General features: G+C 40.6%; 1 protein-coding gene across 2 annotated transcripts in view; it reads left to right on the forward strand.

The window, feature by feature from the left end:
- ldlrad3 (low density lipoprotein receptor class A domain containing 3) overlaps positions 1-18,537 on the forward strand; it is a 101,979-nt gene extending 83,442 nt beyond the window's left edge. For both annotated transcript variants that reach the window (XM_023955938.1, XM_023955937.1), the window contains exons 5-6: positions 16,665-17,067; positions 17,182-18,537. In XM_023955938.1, the coding sequence (XP_023811706.1) occupies positions 16,665-17,067; positions 17,182-17,383 (605 nt within the window). In that variant the 3' untranslated portion in view covers positions 17,384-18,537. The remainder of the gene's footprint in view (positions 1-16,664; positions 17,068-17,181) is intronic.
- The last annotated feature ends 7,171 nt before the right edge of the window (positions 18,538-25,708 follow it).

Raw genomic sequence — 25,708 nt, forward strand, 5'->3', positions numbered from 1 at the left:
GCTCCAAAATCATTGCCGGTTCAAGTTCTACGTTGATTTACGTATTCTTTGCGTGCTTTATTCTGACTTTTTTCGTGGTCTAAACATGGTTCATTCGGGATGCATTTGTGAAAATTTCATATAAAGACCACAGTTGTTCTCACTGTTTCCACATAAATTCATTTATGACCAATTTTCAACCGTGTAATATGCCCAAAATGTTCGTAGTGTCTGTGTGACACAGACTTAATGCACTACATCAATTGTTATCACTCTGAGTGAGAAGTGTGGATGTGGCCAACCTTTTAGATGTTTAGATGGGTTTTTTAAATGTATTTTTAAATAGAATTCTTCTTTTTCCCTCACATTGTTTTTATTTTATTGGGTTGTTTTTTCTGTGTGTGGAAATTATCAGGTTTTGATTATTCTTTTATACTTTTGATTTTGCATTAACTTGGTTCTATATATATATATATATCTATACAGTATATACCAGAGGTCTGGGAGCTTGAGGGTCCTGCGCAGTGGTTACGCTTCAACAACAGAGGACGCCATTCTTTGCAGTTGCAGACCCTGGAATGGTGAAGCCACCCTCCACTGCCATTCTTTCATAACACATAAAATAGGTCTTTAATGCTATGGAGATTGATTGATTGATTTATTTATTTAAGTGTCATGCACTAATGTGCCCAGCCCACACGGGCTTATATGACACTAAAAAACAAAACAAAATACACAATACATAAAGATACATCCCCATCCCAAAAAGAATCCCATAACCAATAACCCCCCTACTCAGAGTCTAAAAGAATACATAGAGTCCATTCTTATTATCCATGCTTTTGACACAAAATTTGCCAAACAAAAGATTTCATTTTCAAAAAGCCAACGTAAAATTTTGTCTTCAGATAACCAAAACAAATCAGGACATTTCTTTTCTATAACGTCATACATACAAAGTCTCTGTTTCTCATACAAAGGACAATAAAACAAAAAATGAAATTCATCTTCCACCACTCGCAGCTCACAGACCTCACAGAGTCTTTCCTCCTCAGGAATGCCTTTAAAGCGCCCTACTTCCACCTGTAGGGGGAGCACTCCTGCTCTCAGTTGAGCACATAAGGATCTTTGTCCTCTTTTTAAGTTATATATAACATATGATTCAGCAGAAAATGTGTCTTTAATTTGCAAATAAGTTCGTAATTTTGGTTTTTGAAGCAGTTTCATTTTCCAGTCTTTTTCATAATAACCAACTAAAGTTTCCTTAACATTATCTATCTTACATTTCAAACAATTGAAAAATAATGATTGTAAGTTCACAGAGGACAGAATGTTAAATACATCATTACACCAGGGATACATATGAGCTCTATCCCAATCAAATATTTTACGTGCAATTCTCTCTACAGGTAGAGTCACCAGCCGGTTCCATAATCTGAGAACTTCTGCTCTTTGTTTGATCACACAAGGTTCCCACCCCATGTCCCCCTCTACGGCGGCTTTAGTGGTGAACCTGTGTACACCCAGAAAATATCTCATTGCCCTGTATTGAACCTTATCACACTCAGGAGCGTCTTCATAACCCCAGACTCCTGCAGAATAAAATAACACAGACCCCACCATGGCATCGTACAATTTACTAAACGTGTCAAGACTCAACTCCGGACAGACCTTCATCTTATTTATCACTGCACCAAGTGCCCTCCCAGCAGAATCTGATAACCGCTGCTTCCCTTCTGAGAACATCATATTTTTATGAAAAACAAAACCAAGATATTTATAGGTATCAGTATACATAAGGGTAGTTTTACCAAAATAAAACAGAAAATTACTTTGAGGTACTAAAGGCTTTCTAAAATGAACGATTTGTGTTTTGTCACTATTGATAGTGAGTCTCCATTTGTTACACCAGTCATTCATTGTATTTAACATTCCTTGTAATTTTATTTCCTCATCCGCTATCAAAATAATATCATCAGCATAAAGTAATATGCTCAAGTTCCAATTATTGATATCAATACCCAAGTTAGTTTTCTTAATTTCTTGAGCTAAATCGTTGACATAAATAGAAAAAAGAGTCGGTGAAAGAACATCTCCTTGTTTAACTCCAAATGGTGTGGAAAACCATCCTGTTTTTAGATCATTCACCTGCACACAGGCTAATGGAGCCTTGTACAGAGCTTTAATTGCTTTATAAAATTGACCATTAATACCATACGTAAGTAATTTATATTGAAGAAGATCTCTGTCTATCGAGTCAAATGCTTTTTTAAAATCCACAAAACAAACAAAGGTACTTTTACTTTCTTGCAGTCTAGCTCTCACAACAGAGGACAAAACGTAAATATTGTCAATACATGCTCTATTTCTCCTGAATCCATTCTGCTCCTCTACAAGGACTTCGTTTGTTTCTAGGTATTCAGATAACCGATTATTTAAAATACTAGAAAACACTTTATACACAGTACTCTGTGGAGAAGTATGGAGAAGTATGGCGTGCGCTTTTTTCTTTCCCCCATGGAATTAACCAGATGAGAAAAAAAATATTTCCATTCCTTTTCTTCTGAGGCATTTTAAGTGTGACAATCAAGATCTGTGGGGTCTTTTACTACCCAGATTCCTTTTCATTTTATTAGACTCATTCATCAGAAGGGTGAGGTCTGACAGTGGTTCGTTAGCATATTCAATGGCAGGTAGCCAATCAGCACAAAAGACTGGTCTTCATTAAACAGAAAGGACGTGGAGTGGCTGGTTTGCGGTGGAACTTCAGCTTGGTTTGATTAAAGCAGACAAAAAAGAGTTTCAGAGCTTTTCATAGTCACTGCATGCCAAATGATCCATTGTGCAGCAACAGCAGCTTTCACTGTACTTCAGTGACTGCCAACAGTTTGCAGGCCTACATGTATGTATGCCCGCCCACAGCCTTTTTTTGTGTGTCCTTGTGCTGTGGAATCTGCTGTGATTTTTATCAAACTGAACTTAAAGCTTTTTCTTCAGAATCAATGCTCAGAAGCTTTACTTGTAGTGTAAATTTATTTTTATCTTTCTTTAAAGGAGGTGATGTAAAAACAGTTTATTCATCCAATTGGCTGTTTTTGTATTATTATTGTAGGCCTAACCTCTTGTTAGATCCTCGTATTAAATTTGTATTCAAGACATATGTTAAGAAATTAAGCTTAAAATTGCATTTCTGAGTATTTCTTTATTCAAATCATTGTAAATCAGAAGCAAATGAAAAAATACAGTTGAAAAAGAGCTCATTTGTTACATAGAAAATACGCTGGGCAGAAATGCATATAGACATACATTGAATTACATTGTTATTAATAGCTATAATCACCTTCCCAACAACAGAATGAAATTGTCAATATGGTGGGAACGGACCTGACTGCGACTAATGCAAAGTTTTTTTATTATGTGTGTGACAGCTTTCCTGTCAGAGGGGGGAGAACTACTGAGAGTTCAACAGAGTCAATAAGCTGGAAATAATTGATAGTTATGAATATCAAATGAAGTTACTGCATAAACAGATGGCCCTCTACATTTTTGATTCTGAGCTAAATTCAACCCTGTGAAACTAAATCCCTTCAAAATAAGAATTCTTGAATAATTTTTTGCTTCATGCGTTATATATGTAAAAAAATATCACTGTCAAATCAAGTTAGATACTTTGTTGTGATTTAGCCTCTTAGTTTCCCCTGTTCTTTCTGGCTGCGATCATCTTTTAATCTATTTTATGAGTCCCTTAACTATGATAATGCTGATTTTAGCCTAAATCTAAAAATGTGCCATTTTCTAGGACATAGTTTCTGCAGAGCAGCAGTAGTTCATTGTAAATTTGCGTCACAGTTGTGGGCGAGACCAGAAGTGCATCCATCTGTTCACAATTTTTCCTGCTAGCTTACAGCCCCTCACACCCTCAACATAACATTACCGGTGCAACAAAGATGGCCTCCAATATTGTAGCTATCCAACCGTGCAGTTTTAAACCAGATACCAGTTCAGACGAGGACATTTTCTTCAGATGTTTAATATAAATGCAAATCAAATCAATCAGACATTTTTGGATTATGATGGCTAACAGTTTCAACATGTTGATGAAAGCAGTCACCTTATTTCTTGAACATGAAAGACTCCCTGCTGCAAAGAGTGTGCACGTTTTTTTTCCCTTTTATAAAATACTAATGTCCGCGTTCAGCTTGCCTAGCTCAGGCCAGGGGGTAAGACGTGGGATGTGATGCATGTCACAACCTTTTACTCTATGCTTTTGCTCTTTAAGGTGCTGAGGGCTGTGTCTGACAGGAAGAAAGTTCTCAGCAGTCAATAATGTGAGACTGCCCGTTCTGCCGTATTTCTCAGACAGTGAATAAACTCAAAGGTGAGCAAGTTCTCCATGCCTGGGTTTGTCCACATCCTCAAGGCTGGAATTGTAAAGGTCTTCATATTTTTTGAGCACTTTGGTGAACAAAAAAAAACCACAGGAACTGCCAAGAGACTTCTTTGTCATTTGACATTTTAGTATTTCTGCTCTCCAGTTTTTCTGCATTATGTTTAAAGCACATCCCTGCATCTATTTGTTGGTTGTTTTTGAGGCGGGAGACATCTGCATGGAGGAGCTCATGCTAATCAGAAACACTACAATCAGCGCCTTGCACAGAAACAGATTGAAATGGTCAAAAATGAGTTTCCTCTTCACATAAAAACACAGAAAACACAGAAAATTTCAGCGTGTTTGTAGCTTATTTTTACATTCCTGTATTGCAGAAAGTTACTAGAGTTAAGCCTTCAGACCCCATATAAAAAAAACAGAGATCTCTGTGTTATTTAAAGCAGCACAGCTGATCATGGTACCTCAAAAAAGAAAAAAAGAGAATAAAATATTCTTCTTCTGTAGGTTTTGGGATGACGAATAGAAGAGAGTTGAGCTTGTTCTTTTACTTTATGCTTTTGTGAGTGTGAAAGAGAGAATATGAAACGTTTCTGGTTTTTTTACTCGTCTGTGGTGTTTTTGATTTTTAGTTCACAAAATAAAAAAAAGATCAACTTAAACAGAGAACCAGGTAGTTGTTTTTTTTTTCTTCAAATTTCACTCTTCTTTCTTTTGCAGCAGAGCCACTCATTATTTTATAATTTAAACACAGAAAGATATTTTTCTCTCTCTCTTTGTTCTTTATTAGTTTTGGCTTATGAATGTAAATCTTCCTGTCCAACTGACCTAAGATTGAATCATTTTTTCAAAAATAAATAAATAAATAGATAAATTAAATAAAAACAAATCTCCTACTGTAATGATAATAATTCCTGTTTGCATGACATGTCTTATGGCATCAGTGCCTTCCATTCGTGCCCTTCATTTTAGTATTTGAACTGAAAAGCTTAAAGTGAAACCTAATGCTCATAAAGTGAATGAAACCTCAGAAGTAGTAAACTGCTTAGTTGCAAGTGGTTCAGTTTATGTCCCATTAAATCCGTTGCACTGAAGACAGTCCTGTCCCTGTCTCAACAATGAACCTGTTTAATTCTGCAGCTAAAAAGCTGTTTGTTACTGAGCCCGGGAACTGAAATGGGTAAAATAATAAATATTCCGTTCCCACAAAATAACATTTCGTTCCCTCGAAATAATTAATTAATTTGTGCGAACGAAATAATTAATCATTCATTAACCCGGATGTTAGCGATACTTGGATTTACAGCAGATACTTTCACATTTCTACCTGTGTGTGTGTCTCATTACATTGCATGGAAGACACTGAGGATGTTTAGAGATCCGATTTATTTATTTTACAAAGCTCTACAAAAGCATCGGTAATCATGTCTCCATGTCTGCGTTCATTCACATCCCGGTCTCTGTTCTTCCTCAAAAGATTAGATTAGATTAGATTCAACTTTATTGTCACTGCACATGTAGGTACAAGGCAACGAAATGCAGTTAGCATCTAACCAGAAGTGCAATTATCATTAAGTACAGAATAAAGGTCTATAGTATGTACAATAACTATACAGGTAAGTATTATGGACATAATTTACAGATATTAATACTATAAGCACGATATACAGATAGGTGTACTATGAACACACTTTTCAGATGGGCTATGTAAGAGTGTATGAACACTATAGGCAGAACTATGAACATAATTTACAGTATTGCAATGGACAGTAAAGTGCATAGAAAATATTACAATGTGCAGATGGATTATACAGTGTTCCCGGATGAACAGACAGTAGTGCAAGTAATAACAAGTTACTGTTTTTGCTTGTTGTGAATAAATAAATAATTCAGTGTTGAAGAGGGGGGAGGAGTCTATGGTGGTGTGGGGGGTGTTTTAGGGGCGTCAGAGGGAAGAGTTCAGCAAGGAGACAGCTTTAGGGAAAAAGCTGTTCCTGAATCTTGTGGTCCTTGTCCGGAGGCTCCTGAAACGCCTCCCTGAGTGGAGGAGGTTAAACAGTCCGTGGTCAGGGTGAGAGGAGTCCTTGAGAATGCTGCGAGCTCGACGTAGACAGCATTTCCTCTGGATGTCCTCAAGAGGAGGAAGTGTTGTCCCTGTGATGCGCTGCGCAGTTTTCACCACCCTCTGCAGTGCCTAGCGGTCAGCCACTGAGCAGTTCCCATACCAGACTGAGATGCAACTCGTTAGGATGCTCTCGATCGCACACCGGTAGAAGTTCACCAGGATGGATGAAGACAGCTGGTTCTTCTTCAGTGTCCTGAGGAAGAAAAGGCGCTGGTGAGCCTTCTTGACCAGGCTGGAGGTGTTTGTGGCCCTCCGAGATGGTGGTTCCCAGGAACTTGAAGCTGGAAACACGTTCAACAACCATCCCGTTAATGTGGATGGGGTCATGAGTGCTTCCATTCTTCTTCCTGAAGTCCACAATGAGCTCCTTGGTCTTGTTGGTGTTAAGGAGCAGGTTATTGTCAGCGCACCATGTGGCCAGGTGCTGTCCTCTTCCCTTTAGGCAGTCTCATCGTTGTCACTGATGAGGCCAATCACCGTGGTGTCATCTGCAAACTTAATGATGGAGTTGGATCCATGCACGGGCTTGCAGTCGTGGGTGTAAAGGGAGTAGAGGAATGGGCTCAGCACACAGCCCTGTGGTACGCCAGTATTAAGTGTGATGGTGGTGGAGTGGGTGTGACCTGACCGAACATGCTGAGGCCTGTTGGTCAGAAAGTCCATAATCCAGTTGCAGAGGGAGGTGTTGATTTCCAGGTCTCCAAGTTTTGTGGTCGGCTTGGAGGGAATGACGGTGTTAAATGCTGAGCTGAAGTCAACAAACAACATCCTAACATATGTGTTGTTATTGTCCAGGTGTGTGAGTGCAGAGTGCAGCACTGTGCATACTGTATCCTCTGTGCTCCTATTTCTGCGGTAGGCAAATTGGTGTGGGTCCAGTTTGGGTGGGAGGCAGTCTTTGAGGTGTGCTAGGACCAGTCGCTCGAAGCACTTCATAATGATGGGTGTGAGTGCCACGGGGCAATAGTCATTCAGGCACGTTGGGGAGGAGTGTTTCGGTACTGGCACAATGGATGTGGACTTAAAACATGTTGGCACAGTTGCCTGGGAGAGGGACAGGTTGAAAATGTCTGTGAAGACCCGCTTTCCGCTCCCGCTTTTGAAAAGCCGCTTTCCGCCGCTAATTCCGTGTCTCTGTGACACACATTCGTTCAAGAGGGGAAAAATAAAAACAAGAATGCTCTATTTATTATTGTCTTGATGAAAATAAAAAAAATATCGTAATATTTAGGATGCCCAAGCTTGCTGCTTCCCCATACCGCAGCGTGCTCGAGCTATGAGCTATGTGCTACGAGCTCCGGTTCGCCGCAGAGCTCTTTTGCTTTTTATGCCGGCATTCGGGCAGTTGGCTGGCTGGTTGATGGACAGCCAGCTGCGGTATGAAATATTGTAGTTTAGGGGTCAAATAGTAATAATAATTTTCAGGACTTCTTTTATTAACATACTTGTTAGCAGTCACTTAACATCCGAAGCTACATGCTCTATATCCCCTCATGCATGACACATATCCCATAATGCATCTCGACCAATCAACGTGTCCCTGTATCTGTGGTGTATTCAAAGACAACAGGATAAATGTATATCAGCATATTCTCCGTTCCCACGCATTAATTATTTCGTGGGAACAAAATATTATTTTGTGGGAACGCTTTATTTATTTATTTTACCATGTCATATCCCGGGCTCCATAGTTTGTCTTAAATGCATTTTGTTTTTTCTGCTGTCTCTTTTTATACTCAAACTCATATGAAGAACCTGCTATGGGCTAAAATAATTAATTCGAATGACCAGAACCTTTTCTCGTCTGCCTCATTGTTCCACCAACAAAAAAAATGATCATCCTAAAAAATTAAAAATCGGAGTCATCACAAAGATGGTATAAAGAAGGTTTTTAATGGTTCATTTGAGCTCTAACAAAAGCAGAAAAAAGGCTCTGTCAGGTTTGGAAAAGATGGTACACAGATACGCTGGCATAAAGGCGTGTGCTCCTGACACTCAACGCGAAATATAGAGAGGCTGATCTCTCCTTTTGTCTTGAATAAGACGTTGTTTAGAGACAAACGGGATGTTTGCTCCTCTGTCTCTTTCCACACGTCTGGGTTTGGATCCTCTTTTCATCTCCATGCCATCTGCGACCGCTGCGTGTCCCTGTAATTCTGCATCACACCAGGGTAATAAGACTGGTGCAGGTGGTAAATATTGGAATGCAAAAAGAAAGGTGGTAAATTATTGTAGAAAGCGAACGCATTAGTAGAATGTGGAGGAAAAAAGGAGCAGATGAAGCAGGGAAAAAGTAGAAGAATAGTGTTATTTTGTACTGCTGATAAGCACTCTAGTGACAGTTTAATCGAGGCTGAGTGCCGTTGTTGTATATCGTAAAGACAAGCTACATGTCATCTCAGTGACAGTAATTAACGCGCATAAAGAGAGTAAAGTGAAATAATGGATAGAAAGGGGGGTGAAATTTAGCTTCAGAGCGCACAAAGCCGAAGGAAGGAAGAGGCAGATGATGAAATAAAAACAAGAGAGGGAAACAAAAGAGGGAGGGAGTAGGAGTGAGAATGAAGGACAGGGGAGGGTGGGAGGTGGAGAGAGATGTGAGGAGAAAGGCTCTCTGTAATTAAAGTGGCCTATTTGAAAGGCTGGACCTTACTTTTCCCCCTGCAAGCCTCCACATATGGAAGGTTTATGAGTTTCTTAATACAGTATACATTTAGGGTATCAGAGGTGCCAAATGCCACTAAGAGAACTGCAGAGTCAGGTTAATAATGTGAAGTCCAGAGCTGTGCAGAAAGCATGCACTTAAAGAGCCTGAAGGTTTCAGCCATTTTTTTGCTCAACATTTGGAGAAATCCTTTGCCTTATCATCTTACAGCTATTTGCATCCGTTTTCCAGGCATCCATTACCTTCTGCTGTACATTTCTGCCATTGACTGTACAGACGTCTTTGCCCAATTGCTGCTTGTCAAACTGGAGCTTCAGAGGTACCTTGTGGGTTTTATGTGCTGCTAGTTGGAAATGGCTAATCTACTCCAATTTGCATGCTGAGTGATGGTAAGTCGGGGAGCAGAGCTTCATAAATTTGCAGGGGTATTTAGAATGCCTCACACACACTTATATAAAAATAAATGAGAAATCTCATCATCTCAGAGTTTCTTACAGTGTTTTAAAAGCTGGGCTGTTTGTCAATGACAAGGATGCCCTTTAGCTCCTCATATCTGCTGTCCAGATCAGATGTCTGAGTTCAGTGTTGATCTTCAGTTTCCATGAAGGAAGCACTAAAAGCCACGGGGTCAGACATAGCAAAAATGTCAAAAAATACATATATATACTCTAGGTCAGTCGCCCCGAACATCTTTAAGGCACAAACAAGTTAATGCCAGAGATTACTTTTAGAGACCTGTACAAGGTTGAAGTGGGCGTCCAAATTACTGTATACATTATGTAAAATATCTAAAACGTGACAGATTTTGTCTTAACCCATAAATTGAAGAAAAAAATGTAGAGACTTTAGCCTCATCTGACTTTTAAAGGGCCTATACCATGCAAAATTAAGTTTTTTGAGCTTTGAAGTGAACAACAATGTTCATTCTTCACAAAATGAAACCCCAAAGCGGTATTTTGATCTACTCGAGCATTTCTGAGTACTCCCCTGAAAACCTGCACTCTGAGCTCCAGCCCCTCCCAACGCACCAAAACGAGCGAGGTCCCACATTGTGGCGTAGACCAGTGAGGAACCGCCCCTTCCAGAAAGAGTCTGAGCCGCCAGCTCCGCCCCCTAGGTTAACACAAACACCCGCTTTCTCCGTGGAGCCAGCGGTGATCGGCAGAAATGCTTACCTTTAATATGCACAATATGCACATAAACCTTTGCAAAAGTTTGGATGTTGTTTGTATTCTTGAGCAAGACACAGACACGCTGCCGAGGCCGGAAACCATGTTGACATCATGAAATGGGCGGCACCCACAGGGAGCGAAAGCCGGTGACTGAGATCAAGTTGCCTTACTTTCAGGTTGGAAAAGAGCTCAGGAAAATAACTAATATTAAATAAAGATGTGTTCTTTTGTGTCCCAGCAGTAATACTGTATATGATCATATGCTGTATATGAATATGGTTAACTAGAAATGGCTTAAGAATAGCATGGCATAGGCCCTTTAAGGTGCGACGGATAAATACAAAAAGAATCCTTTCTTTTATTTTGAAGTCAAAGGCCCTTATTGTATTTCCTCACTGGCTCTTTATTGCAAAAAAGAAACTTTCCACATATGTTGGGGGTTTTAACGGTCGGCTCAGCCGCTCTAAGAAAGTAGCAATGTAATTTTTTTTCTATTCTTAGCGACTTAACGTGTGTCAAGAATGAGTCGTTTGTGATTGGCAGAATGGAGTAGTTTTCCAAAAATAAATTCATTCAGAATAATTTTATGGAAAAAATGTTAGTTGTGTTTTTGTTTTTTTTTTCTTTGTGGCCCTGTACCAACGGGTTGGGTGTACTTCACCTTCACATCTGGGACAGAATCCAGCCTCCTTATAAATGCTAAGCTAAATGAAATATATTTTTAAATAGCAAAGAGGTATAATCTTGACAATTTCATCCTTGCCGACAGTCTTTTGTCACACATCACACTGGAAACCTTTCTCCACCCGTTCCAGCCATTTGCACACGGCTCTTTATCTCATGGATACAAATCCAGTCATCTAAAAAAACAGAAGCTTCACAAACATCAAATAAAAATGTGTTTCTAAGGTGGTATGACTTCTTTTTTCCCACGTGCAGTTTTCTGAAAATTACAAATCCACCTCAGCGATACGCAAGACTTGCATGTGTGAAATCACATTTTGCCAAAATAATTCAGTTAGTAGTTTGCTAACAGAAAGATTTAGTAATAAGCAAATGCATGTGCCGTTTCATCAGTGGCTCTCCAGCCATGCCGCAGCTCTGAGTCTCCCATGGGATTTAGGGCAATGAGGCTCATCATCATCACCTATGCATATATAGATTTTATACTAACCCAGCTGTGGTTTTTGCTGCTGATCCAGCGCTTCAACCTTGCCATGTTCAGCCAGGTTTTGCTGCCTTCCTTCTGATTACGCATTGTTCCGTTGTTTTCCTGATTGTTCCACAACAGCCTTTCTGTCACCCTGACCACTCATATTCATACATACTCCTGTTGCCACATCAAGGTCTTGACCGCCATCTGTCCCCAGCTTTGAGATACGCCTCACAGATACGCTACTTTTAGACTACAAGAGTCGAGGCGCTCTTTCGCGCTTAGTCCCCCCTCCCCAAAAGTCATACCTATTCTCAAGCATCACACCTGCTGTAACCAACTGTAGTGGATCATCACCACAGTCTGCTTCTCTAGAGACTTTCTTCTGGTTGTCGTTCTGTTCTGTCCATCTGGTTCACTACACAAACAGCTCAAGCCCAGAATGGTGGAGACATTTACTGAAAAAGAATCTTCTTGAAGATAAAACCATAACACAAAAAGGCACCAAAAGGAACAGAACTTAGAAACTTAGAAAAGGAAAAAAAAATGTCAACAGGCACTTAACCCCTTAACAAAAAAGTATTTGTACCTTGTTCCGGAGCCAGTTTAGCTCGTGCTGGTTTGCGGCGCCTTCCGTCCGTGAAACCCGGGTTCGACTCTAGGCTGCTCCCTGTTCCCTTCTCTACCTCTGCCGGTTCCAAGCCCGGTTAGAGAAGGTTGCGTCAGGAAGGGCATCCGGCGTAAAACATTGCCAAATTTACCATGCGACTTGTTCGCTGTGGCGACCCCTGATGGGAGAAGCCGAAAGTGGAAGATTTGTACCTTGTTCCATAAAATCTTTTTTGCTGCATCAGTTCATCAACTGACAGCAGAAACACAGAATTCAGAGTTCAATCAAATAATCAGCAGGGGGCTGCAGACACACACACACATACACACACACACTCCTTTTCATCTCCTGTATGATTAGCAACAGCCTTTCAGCACTCTATCTCAAATGTTCCAAAAACGTTCCCATTGTTTTGTTTAAGGCAGTATGAGTTTCTTTTGTTTATGTTTCTCAGTGGACCCACAGAAATGTGCTGATACTTGATTGGCAGCATAAGTTGGCCAATAAGGGATCCTTTTGTGTGGGCTCTCCTATTAGGTGATTATGGAAATGATTCTTCTTTTGTTTTGCCTCTCTATTGATACTCTGGTCGGTAATTAACTGGTAACGTGAAAGAGTTGCCAATTTTAAATCACCAGGGAGGGGTCAGAGGGGCTTGTTTTACTGGCTGGTGGCTGGTTGGGGCAGAGGCGGCTGAATTAGATTAGATTTAATTAAGGCATGGGGCCCTGTGACTGCACTGATAGGCTGTACACAGCACACCCTTTTGTAGGTGAAGGAAAACTGCGTGAGAACACAAATATGCCCCCACCACTTTCAAAAAAGGGGGAAACACGAAGAACAGGACATACAAGAAAAAGAAAATAGGTTAGAAATAAAAACCTTAATGGAAAATGGACTTTCTTTCTAAGCTGTTGTCTCATGATAAGGTTACATGTAAAATATTTAAGAGATGCATACAACTCAATCCCCTCCATAGCTGCAGATGCGACAGGTTTTTAAAATCAGGTGGTCAGTATGTTTCATTAGTCTATAAACCATTTTACATTAAGGTGAACTTTTGTTTTACCAAGTATCTCCTCCCATGTTGTAAACTGGTTATTGACCCAACTCTGAATGCAAATTGGAAGCATTCAATAGAAATAGATTGATCCAAGACAGATAATAAAAAGCATTGTTTTCAAAAACTGGTCAGATAAGTTTGCTTACGAGTTTAATGTATTTAGCGGGGTTTCCTATAGTGAGTTTCAGTTAGTAAGGATCTGACCTTAAGATTTTTAGGTAGCATTAATGAAACTGCTGGGTCTGGTTCTTTTAAATCTACTCACAGGACATCATCTATTCCGTACCAGAGTACATTTGACCCAAAGTATGGTTCGCTTGGTTAATATAATCACTCTGGCTCTATTGTGGGGCCTGTCTGGTAAATGGTAAATAATGTATATTTTTTAGTGTGATTTTTTTTTTTTTTTTTTTTTTTTTTACAATCCTGCTCCCATTCACCCACATTCACTCCACTGCCAAACACTGGTGCTAACTTCTAACTTTCAGGAGCAATGTGGGGTTCACTGTCTTTCCCAAAGACCCTTGGACACAAACCTGCCAACTTCCTAACACAGGTCGACTGCCCTACCACAGCACTACGGCCGCCCTGTGGTCTTAACAATGAGAGCAAAAAGTGACAGAGTTCGTTATGACTTCAATTGTTAGGCTGCTACTTGTCATTCACAGAACATCAGCCATAGGACCATTGGGATTACTTCCAAATGCGCTGTGTAACTTGATGTGTTGCACAAAGAAACACATTTGGACCAGTTGGGTGTGCACTCTTATGCCTCATTTCCACTGAGCGGAACGGTACAGTCCGATCCAGACCAGTCCGATATTTTGAGCATTTCCATTATAAAACTAACCCATTAAGCCGGACTGAACCCTAGCATATTTGGGCCCCTGTTGGTTGTAGGTCTATGGAAATATGGAATGGACCAGTTAGAGCGGAGCTAATGTTAAAATCCGTTGATTGGCTGAAGGTCATTATGACAAAAGAAAGCTCCAAGAACGTGGCTGTAATCCTCTCTCCAACAACTTGTACATAGAGAGTACAAGGCTTTAGTCTTTTAAAAAGCTATGACTGTTGTGCGGTGTTGTCTGTAAAGAGATGGTGTGTTTAAGCCTAAAGTAGGATCCTCTCGCTGCAAGCACCCATAACATTTTTATCTTGCTTTTTCATCACAGTGACACGCATATACCTGTCTGAATGCATCTCAATTGCTGTGCCTGCCTGTGTCCAAACTATAAGTCATCATGTCGGGGTTGGCGTTTCAAGGAGCTCTGCATGCTTGATTTAATTTTCTCGGACTCTGTAGCTGTACTTTTTAAAAGTAAGCTTTGTAACCTCAGCGCTGGACTAAATACCATTTCCCTTTGGAGTCTGGAAGTCTGTAAAAGCCTGGCGTACTTCAGAAATCCCCCAAAAGATCTTGCCTGCTTTGTTTTTTCCTGAGATCTAATCCTTGCACATGGAAGCACTTTCAGACAATTGATTCATGCCCGAAGATTATCTGGTAATGGTCATTTCCTGGCAAGCTTTCTGGGCAATCACCTCAGCTATCTGCTTGATGCTCAATAGACGGGGAAGGGGGGTGGGTACCTTTGAGGATGTCGGTTTTAATGCACGCCATCCTTCAAGCAGCAAACACGGACAGTTAAAACACAGAACAAAAAAGTGCTCTGCTGAGTGCTTTAAGCTTTTTTATGAGGCGCATTGATGTTAGATGTTCACGATCCCTTGAGGCTTTAGTGTAATTTGAACTGAAACGGCAACTATAAAACACTTTTACGTTGCTCGTTCTTCATTAGCACATCCTTGCTGCAGCTCCGTAATAAATACAATTCCTCTCATTCTCGCTCCTTCTCCTCGTAAATGCAACAGTGCTGTCAGCTGATAAGCTGAAACACCATTTACATGAGCCCAATCCCGAGTGCCTGATTGAAATTCTCGCTCTGTAACATCAGTCAGAGGAAATGTTTAAGTGCTATTCCCTCAACCTATCTAGAGTAATAAGCTGCAGTGCTCTTGTGCATTATAGACATCCCTTCTCTCATTTCTGACAGTGGGATGTTCCAGCTTTGCCAAAGCCAACGTAATTAATTCCGACTATTAGGACCACCGGATGAACGATGTATAAAACTTTAACCCTTTAACACTGGAACTGTTTTTGGCGACAACTAAATAGGACACGTTCTTTGACATCTTCAGCCCTTTATGCAACCAACATAAATCAGCTGATTCGGACACGGAGAGAAGCAACTTGTCCTATCGGATTTGCAGCACAAAGTCTCTTTTGTTGACCGAATTAGCTGATTTGCGTTGATTGCGTATCGGGGCGTAGCTGCTTTTCTCTGCTTCTAAAATAACTTTAATTTCGTCAACGGTTTAAAAGTTATGGTAGCTAAAGCTCCGGTGTTCTTCTTTACAAAAGAGACTTTGGTGAAAGTGATCACATATGACTTCTTTTAAAGGGCCTATATCATGCTCAATTCAGTTTTTTGGCCAAGGGCGACTCTAGGATGATGTCGTGAAATGGGCGGCCGGTGGCCTCAGTGATCGAGTCATTTTACTTCCAGGTTGAAAAAAGAACTCATATTGAATAAAAAATGTCTTCTTTTGTGTGCCAAAGGTACTATGTTTTCATAGATATAGATATAATTTACTATAAAAGGCTAAAGAATAGCATGGTATAGGCCCTCTAAAGATTTTCACGTATGATAATAAACTGTTTTCTCTCAATAAATTCTTACAATATACAGAGTTGAGTAATCCAGCCAAAAGGAAGGCTAATTATTTGCCTGTCAGCTGTTTTTAATAAGATCCTTTTTTTAAATCACAAACCAATAACTTCTGTTTCATTTTCCAGTCGGACGTTTTGTTGCACACCAAACTAATTTTTATGAATGAGTCTTTTTCACAACTAGTATTCCTCTCCGCTCAGCTTAACCCTCTCTGCATCCCTTCTCTACCAAAAAATGGGAATAGAAACTTGGCTCTAACATAGAATCAAACTAGTCCAGCCTTGGCACATACATTTGACACATACTTGTTGACTTGTCCTTTGCAAATATAGAATTTTACAAAGAATCTGTACGTAATTCGTTATATCAGACTTCTAAACTTTTCCTTTCTGCCACCAGCAAAATAATGTGTTGTGGTCTCCCGTTCAAAATTCATCTCTAAGTCCAGGTACTCTGGTTATGCTTATGCCAAACATGGTCTTACTTCCTTTTCACCACAAAGAGTTGAACTGAAGGTTTAAGAAGAAGCATCTGAATATTCTCATGATGATCACCTTGTCCTTCTTGTGTCTTAAAGCCCTTTGATAAAACCTGTGTCCTTAATTCACTTTCATACCCAACAGAATCCAATGAATCCCATTTCAAAATGAAGTTGAAGTGGCTGCCAGATATTCAAGCATGTCCCCCAACCCTCTTCCTCCAAACCTTTCTTCCCTTTCCCCTTATCCAGCCACATGATCCATTCTTAAATTGCTCCACGTCTTTTTCCTCTTCTTGACAGAAGCTCCTGGTCAGGACTTTGTGACGCTGGACTATCGACTGCGCTACTACCCCAACATCACCTACGCTGTCATCGGCAGTGCAGTCATCTTCGTCCTGGTGGTGGCCTTGCTGGCTCTGGTGCTCCATCACCAGAGAAAGCGGAGTGTCCTGTTGCCCAGAGGTGTAAGGGGGAGCTCGCATCATCACCACCACCACCAACCACTTCTTCTGTCCCGTCTGGTCATACTTGACCGAGGCCACATGCAGTCTAGAAGTTCAGATCCCCCTCCTACCTCTCCCACCTTAGCGGGGCAATACAGCTCATCTCCTCAAGCCATGCAGCTGCTTTCTGGGGCCTTGTACACCTCCACACCCTCCATGGACTCACCTCCATCTTACTCTGAAGCTGTTATGGATGTCAGGTGAGATGAGCAATCGTTTTTGTCTTTGACGTTCATATTCCAGCTGTTGCATGTGTCGTTGGGTATGTTCGAGTGTTGATCTTTCTTTGACGTGAACATTGTCTTTGTGCTTAGTCGACCTCCTTGGTTTGATCTCCCTCCACCCCCTTACCTGCCAGACGGGGATCCTCCTTCCGAGGGTGAGCTTCCTCAATATGATGGTCTACAGGGCTGTCCGAGCCCCCAGGCAGCTCATCTGTCTGCACCCTCCACACCCAGAACTGTGGCTTCAGGGACACGGCCAGATCTTAGCCCCAAAGACGAATCAGAGCTGTAGCCCTCAGACTAAAACACAGAGAATGCAGGCCTCGAGGAGCCGCCTGAAGGGCAGTCTAAAGATCAGGTGGGGCAAGCGAAGAAGAAGAAAGGGGCAAAAGACTCACTCTCATTGACGAGCTACTGCCTGCTAAGTCAGGCACCAGCGCTTTCTTTGCAGTGGCCTCGCTTGTGTGCTGGCGCTCCCTGGTGGTGTAATGGATGCACTACTTTCAAGTCAACTGCACCTTTCTTTGCAAAGTTAGAATGAGTTTGGTTTACTTTAAATGCACTCCCCAATCTGCCAGTGACAACAGCCTTTAGCTCCAAAGGAGGACTCGGTAGTCTACCTGTAACTGTGGATATTCTTGTAGTGTGTCACAGGTTTTTGTGAAACGCGGCATTGAAACATTCCCCTCTGTTCCCTTTTTTTTTTTGTCATGTCAGCATTATTTTCCATTTTACATTTTTTTTTGTTCAAATCGTAAAACAAAAACTGAAAAAAATCAGATGCAATGGATGGAACACTGATTTTCAATTAAATTTGTCATTTAAAAAATGCACCAATTTTGATAATTAACAATACTGAAAGTTCATCCAAATAACCAATATTTCTCAATTATTTAGAGAAATGTGTATTATACAAGTATTTCTTTCTGAATACAAAATACGACAACGTTTTATTCTAAACTTACACGTAATCATTCCTCTGAAGCAGCTGGCAAAGATCCCTTTAAATCAGATCCGGCTGAAGACGAATGCTTCCCAAAGGACAAAGAGAGCAACAGCAGAAGATCCAGTAGAAACCTTCTCAAGGACCTTTGAAGGCGTCTGTGACTGGGAAAAAAAACACTCGAAACAAGCAGCCTGATGTAAGATTCAATGCAACATTCTTATTTTACACTTTATGCTAATATGTAAAGCTGCAGCTGTTTAGTATTCAGAAAAAACATCCTTAATAGTATTTGACTGAATCCATATCTGAAGAATCCTGTATTTGTCTTCCTCACTTTGCTTTGTTTGACATTTGTACATAGATGATAGAAAACCAGAAGTATATATTTAAAGTAGAATCCCGGAAGTTTTGGTGAAGGAATCATTGTGTAAGAACAAACATTGGGTATTGTTTCCAGCTTTTCTGTAAAAATTCAAGTAGATTAAAACAATCAAAACAGATGTGGTGATCATCAAACTGTTTCCACGATAAAACCCTCCAAAGCAGGGGTGTCAAACATACGGCCCGTGGGCCGTATCCGGCCCGCCAGGTGGTTTAGGCCCTCACATGAAGAGTAAAAATCATAAGGATGTTTAAAAAAGAAAGCAAGTTTTGTACTCCATACCTGTGGTGAGTCATGATTTTTTAAAGAAATAACCGAAATTCGCAATTCTGCCACTAGGGGGAGCAAAGGAAAAGCTTAACAGGTGAAACAACATAACTCTGCATGTGCCAAAAACGAAACCTAACAGCTCTGTGTCTGGGTAGGCAGTGGTTTGGTTCCCTGTGAGCCTCATCACTGAAGGATGATCAGTAGTGACACCCTAATGACCAAAATGTTGTCAAAAAGACAAAAAAAGGTTGAAGTGAAGTCCTGAGCTTTCCAGGAAAATGGAAAGCGTTTTATTAGTTCACGGAGCTGAATGCAGACCTGCATGCTTGGTATGTCATCAACAGGTTCTCCAAGAATATAACATTCAGCACCACTATGAGACTCCCCACAAAGAAAAGTTTCACCATCTGCAGTTAAGAAAGAAAAAGATTTAGCAACTATTAGCTGGACCGATAAAGAACCATCTGGATTTACTGCAGCCGTGACTACAGTGATGGAGCAGTGAGACCTAGCTACGTTATTGCAGACAAGTTGGAGCAAACATCCAAATCATTTTCTGATGGTGAACTTATTGAAAAATGCTGAAGGCTGCAGGAGTCTTGTTCCCAAAAAGCAGTCGACCTTAAACATGAGTCTGTCAAGTATTACGATCACATCCAACATCTCTGAGGAAACATGGGCATCCATATGAAGGAATCCAGTCATTTATTGTATTTTCAGTCACTATTGATGAAAGCGCCACCATCACAGATATGTACAGCTGTGCATGTTTATTAGAGGTGATGAAGAGACGTCACAGTGGAGTTTCTGGAGTTGATGGACACAACAACAACTGATGACATAGTCAGCTCTCTAGTTACTGTGCTGGATGATATTGGATTGAACTGGTCACATGAAGTAATTTTGGTCACTGATGGTGCTCCATCAAAGGTCAGAAAAAAGGCAGGTGTTGCCACAAACTTCAGGTAGAAACCAGGAAAAGATTCTTATAATAATGAATAATAATAATAATAATGGACATTTCATTGTGTTTGGCACACTTGAATAAAAGTAAATGTGTTTCTGCACAGGATTTGAATCCTAATATTGACGGTCTTGTGAAGTTTCAGGAGAGAAAGGAGGTTAACTCCAAACTCTTATGTTCACAAATGTTTGCAAGTTTCATTTAGTGTAATTTTTTCATCGTTTGGACGTTTACATTTTAGGAAGATGTTTCATTTTTTTTCTGTAGCCCCTCTTGAATTTAGTATCAGGATTGCTTCAGTGTCAGATTTAAAATGTTCAGGCTGTATAAAATTGAATAAACCAATATTTTTTAAAGTGAAATTAATTTTATTTAAGATCCATTGGCCTCTGTGAATGAATGTGTAATAAGAAATGATTAGGCTACCATGTTGGTTGAGGCATGTTTTCCAATTGGGTAAAAAAACAAGAATAAAGCTGTTGTTTTGCCTTTACGCTACTGGTCCGGCCCACTTGAGATCAGACGGGTTGAATGTGGCACCCGAACCAAAATGAGTTTGACACCCCTGCTCCAAAGGATCAATGATGCGCCTTAATTAAAATGAATGTGAGCACAAGTTTGTGAGTGAATGTTTGCTGTAAGACTGGAAAACCTCTCAGGATGAAAAGTGAACCCAGGACCTTAACACTGGTTTGGACGTGACGAGCGGACTTGGTCGAGGTCGTTTTTGGCTGACTTTGTCTTTGCAGTTTGTGACGAAGATCTTTGTAGTCTGTACATTTGAAGTAATATAAAGTTTTACTCAGATCTCATGTGCATGACTTTTTTTCTGAAGAAAATCCTTTAATTTTATTTGTTATGTATGGCTACTTCCCAAATAGACACATGAAACAGAAGAAAAGAGATGTGGGACCAAAAAAGCTTTTTGAGATCAACTTAATTTGTATTTCTGCGTATGGGAAAAAAAAACTGCTAAATTAGTTCAAAGTACCAACGTTTTTCCACATTTTTGAGAAAAATAATAAGGTATCTCATAAACGACTTGTCTGTTTTTTTAAGTCAGCCAAGACATATGAATAACCAGATGACACAAACCTCACTTGTGACAGTAAATAGCACCCTTACATTGAATAACCTGCAAACACGTTAGCATTTCGTAGTGTATTGTAGCTGAATGACCCACTCTAATCATCTTTTGATCTATTTTCAAAGTGTTCCCAGTGGCCTTTTAATGATTATTATGGAGTTTTTATGTAAATTTTTAAAAACCAGTGTCGTTTTTAAGACATTTTCTGCAGAGTGAAGTTCACCTCTGAGTTGAGGGCGGAACTGTCGGAGCTTGAGACCCACCAAGTGTATTTTCCACATGACAAATGCAATCTTTAAAAAAAAAAAACAGAATTTTTCTGGTCTCCTGATTCACCACAATTTCAATGAAGAAATACTCAATAATGCAATTTTAAGCTTTTTTTTCATATATATGTCCTCCATCATCAGAGAAATGACACAAAACACCAAAAATAGGATTTTCATCGGTGTGGGTCTTTATAGAAGTGAATCTAACACATGGTTTTTATGCATCACATCTATACCAGATTGTTAACTTTTTGAAGAGTTTATTCACTTAATGTACAAATATTGTCCTCCTGACTATCGGAAAAACAATTTTGTTCAAGCTAATTTTTTTCCCACGAAAAACTACAATTTCCATTTGGTATCAGTGAAAATCCCCAAAGTCCTCTGTAAATACCAAATTTATTTAATTCAGTAATACGCAGCGGTTGGGAGACTTTCAGATTTACAAATGTCTTCTACAGCACTCCTGGTAGTCAGGAGGATATGATATTTTCATTCATATTGGTGTCAATTCATCTATTTCAATTTAATCTAATCATTCTTAATCTTTCTAGCTATTCCGATAGTTTGTCACAAATGATCTAAAGAACCCTGTGATGTATTACCACTGCGTGTGGGCATGCATTCTATAGTTTGACCAGCAGATGTCACTATCATCATGTGGGCTCCAGCTTTTCCATCAGAATTGATTCTGTCCATCACTTGGTTGAGTTCTCTCTCAGCATGTGCATGTCCTGGTAAACTCTCCTTTATGCATTTTTTCTATCAGTTTTACATTTTCTCATTTCAAACTTTATTATCATGGCTTCTGCCTTTGTGGCAGCTTCCCATCAATCCTGAATCGACTATGATTATGTAAACATTCATTATCTGAGCTGCAGAATCTGCATTTTTAATTTCCCTTCAGAACAGCGTCCCATCCTGCTCTTCTCAACCCAATTTCCGCATCACACTATCTATGACACATCAGATTACTAATCCTTGACGGACATCCCACATGGCCTCTTCCTGTCGTTTTACCTTCCTCGTCTCTTCTTTTACCCCTTCTTGTCTGTTTGTCTTTTATTGCTCCATAATTGCGCCTACAGCTTATTTCCGTTCCCCTCACCCTTTCACTTTCTGGTCATTTTGGCTGCTTTTTCTCTTGACACCCCACTCTCCTTTACCTCATCTTAAACTCTGAGGCTGGGGGGCCTGTGTTTGCTTAGCCCAAGCACTTTACTACTCAGACTTTAATTAAAAGCCTGCACACTTATTTTGCACTCTGTCCTTCGGCGTGGCAGCTGGTGAATAGGCAAAATGCAAATTCTAAAATGGTATGTTCATGTTTTACAGCTGTTGTGTGAATCAGTGGAGTGGTGATGCCTCATGCAACGGCTGCACAAGGAGCCCCCGTCAGCCAGCAGAGAGAGGGTTGACATTAACATTGATGAGAAATATGGACACTGTGGCCTGATTCCAAGGATGTGGAGCAGAGAGACTTGTTTCCCTCTCTTGGGAGTCTTTCATTTTGCATTAAGCGCAGCTCTTAGTTATCGGATATGGTCCAAGGGCGATAAAGCTGGCTAATACCCCATGAGCAATCAAATCCACTCAGGTAGGGCTGCATGGGATTTGAAATGTTGCTTTTCTGCAAAGGAAACTGTGCTAAACTTCAGGATGGATTTAAAAAAAAAAAACATTTGAGGTAGTTTAGGCCCCTTCTCAAGGCCCCCTCACGCACACTCTCACTTGGCTGCTGTGCCATCACTGCAGTGAACTGGAGATAAGACCCGCTGTTTTGACATGTAAATAGTGTGAGCGTGGAGGGGCAGGAGGGGGTATTGTTAGCACGGAGCAGCTCTGAGGGGCTCTGGAAGCTGGGCTGAGGGGTTCGGCCAGTGCCGCTCTTATCAGATGAAGAGCAGGCCTCTGAGGCGAGGAGGGGTCGGCGAAGGACAAGGGCTGGGTGGGGCGGTGGAGCGAGGCGGGGGGCGACCGGAGAATAGAACAGCTGGCGGAGTCACGCGTGCAACCCCAAAAACACACAGAGCCCAGACACGCTGAGCACGGTGGGAATCTCCTCGGCTAAGAGATTCACAAACACACCAGCTCTTGTGTTATTATCAGCCGGCGGCCAGCAGGCCTGAGCACTTAATCGCAACAGCAAAGCAAGGAGGACATTTCACACCAAAATGCAATCACTGCAGACAAACATGGATTCAGATTTCCATACAGGCTTTCCTTTCACATTCTTATGCTAACATGAAAAAAGAGGGACGGGGGGGGGGGGGGGGGGGGTCACTGATTCTGGCCTTTTAACTTTTATGCTGCTTTATTGACAACAAATTTTTCATCTTTCTCTTGCAAGAAGGAAGTCTATAAGGAAAATAAGTTGTAGTTTATCGTAAAAATTAAACTCTTTTTTTTGGGGGGGGGGATTTGGATTTTAAGTTGACCATAAAGAAACTAGTTTGTGAAAAACATATTCAAGGCTTAAACGACCTAAAATCCGTCAGCATACCGATGGAAATAAACAGATGCATATATATGCATAAGTCAGAGCAGCATTAGCAGCTGAAACAGTAACACTTCCATATCCAAGAATAGACCAGGGTGTTGGCTCTTGTCCTCTCCATTCAGGCCAGTGTTAAACACACAAAACAGCATGCTAATGGGTAATCCCTGAGGACCAGCCACCTTTGTCCCAGCCCTAAGAGGATGTCTCTTTCTGGGCACTGGGTGACAGCCACCAGCCTGCCTGCTTTGGACAGCCATCATGCTGCCAGACACTGACCTCAGCCCTTCATCGGGATGGCAGCAGGTCGCCGGGCCCTGATTGGTATCCGATAGGCAGAAGATTGATGTCTTCCCTGATTTCTTTTTGTTTCTTTCCCACTTTTAAAGACACCGGGAGGAGATTAGGGAGAGGAAAGTGAAAGTGTGACGTAGGGATGCTTTGTTGTGCAGCAGGTGGTCTGCGTGTGTCAACAAAGAGCTCCAGTGGATCTGATGGACTGCAGTAGGAATGCCATGAAGTCTCCCACTCCAGCTTCTAAAACAAACTATGTAAAAAACAATTTTACAGGCTTTAAAGAAATATCCCTTTAGGAGAAAAATGAGTCTAAATGGTAATCGTCTTGCTAATTGCAATAAAAATGATGATCTTTTATAAAAAACCTTCATTTACATCAAGAATTTCATGTTTTCTAGTGTAAAATGGGAGCTCTTTAAAATGCAAATTCTTGAAAAGTGTCCCTACGGTTATAAGAACTGTATTTCTATGGATTAGGAAATTCCACATTGCAAGGTGGACATTAGGAGAAGGAAGCAACACAAGATAAAGGCTGTCATTGATTTGCTTGGGAAGACATTCCACAGTGCAAGGTGCAACAGAGAAGCTTAATCCCAGAGGAATACACGTTTTTTTTCATCCAATACTTAAAAAGCAGTGGAATAATAGGGGAGATGTTTTGGATTACTTAAGATCCGAGCCTAGGGGGGAGCAGGGCGACGCTTCAGGATTGATGGTAACATTGTGTGGTGCGTGTGTGTGTGGTATCATGCAAGAAATGGATGGTGATATGATTATTTTCAACTATTTATCCAACCAGTCTTAAGATGAAATATTGCAGCTTCATCCCAACTCTGAGGCCTCATTTGTCTTTTGGCCCTCGGGGGACTGAAGTCCACAAAGAATAGCAGCCAATGTGCAGCAGGCTGTGCAACATGAAAGACTTTGTCTATTTATTTAACACAAGTTTATTAGGAAAACATTTTTGACAAGCATTTGTAAGTATATATGGAAGTATGTGATTTTTTTTTCCTCCTGTGTAGCATCAATATGGTTTGTTTTATTTGTCAAGGACAAATGGACAGACATTTAACCCCTCCTGTAATGCTTCAGGGTTGACCGCAGCTCACCGTTTGGGTTGTGCCGGAGTCCATCTGACCTCATAGTTCGGCTCTTTTGGTAGCTTTAACACCTAAGCTGTCAACACCTAAAAAACATATGCTCTTTGACATATTGTACATTTTTGAGCGTTTACACAATCAATGTGAATCAGCTGATTCACACATCGCAAAAAAACAAAAAAACAGTGAGACCACATTTCACCACTCTGGGGCTCACCTGTAGAAAAAGGCTTCATTGACTGTGGAAGTTTATAAGAGAAAAACTTAAAGCTCATCTTTTCAGCTTAGCTTTTAAGTAGTTTAAGTAGTATCTGTTTGTGTTTACATTTTTTTTCATATTTTCCATGTTAGTTTTTTTTACAAAGTTATGTGTGTTGGGGAGCTTTTGTTAAGATTCCAATTATTATATTATATGATTTTTTTTCTTTTATGTAAAGTACTTGGAGGTGTTCTGTGCTAGAAAAAAAGCTGAATAAATGAAGTTGAACTAAAATTTGATTCTAACCTGGAGAAAATTGGCTTTTCACATCAGCTTTGAACCACTATGTAACACTTCACAAACATAACAGCGCAAAGCTGGATTTCTCTGGTTTAGAATCTGCTGGAATTAGGTCAATTGCGTACGCAGTTGAAGAGTTACGGTGGTCAAACAAACGTAAGCACCGTGCCAAAGCTCTGCCTGCAAAGGGGTAAGTACTTTGTGCCATCCCTGGGCACCAGGCCCCTAAGTTCAAAGTGGATGAATTTATGCACAAACGTGACTTAAACAGATAACGTCGGTTTTTGGTGACATACGTAAGCCGTG

The sequence above is a fragment of the Oryzias latipes genome, chromosome 6 (genome assembly GCF_002234675.1).
Source record: "Oryzias latipes chromosome 6, ASM223467v1".
Lineage (NCBI taxonomy): Eukaryota > Metazoa > Chordata > Actinopteri > Beloniformes > Adrianichthyidae > Oryzias > Oryzias latipes.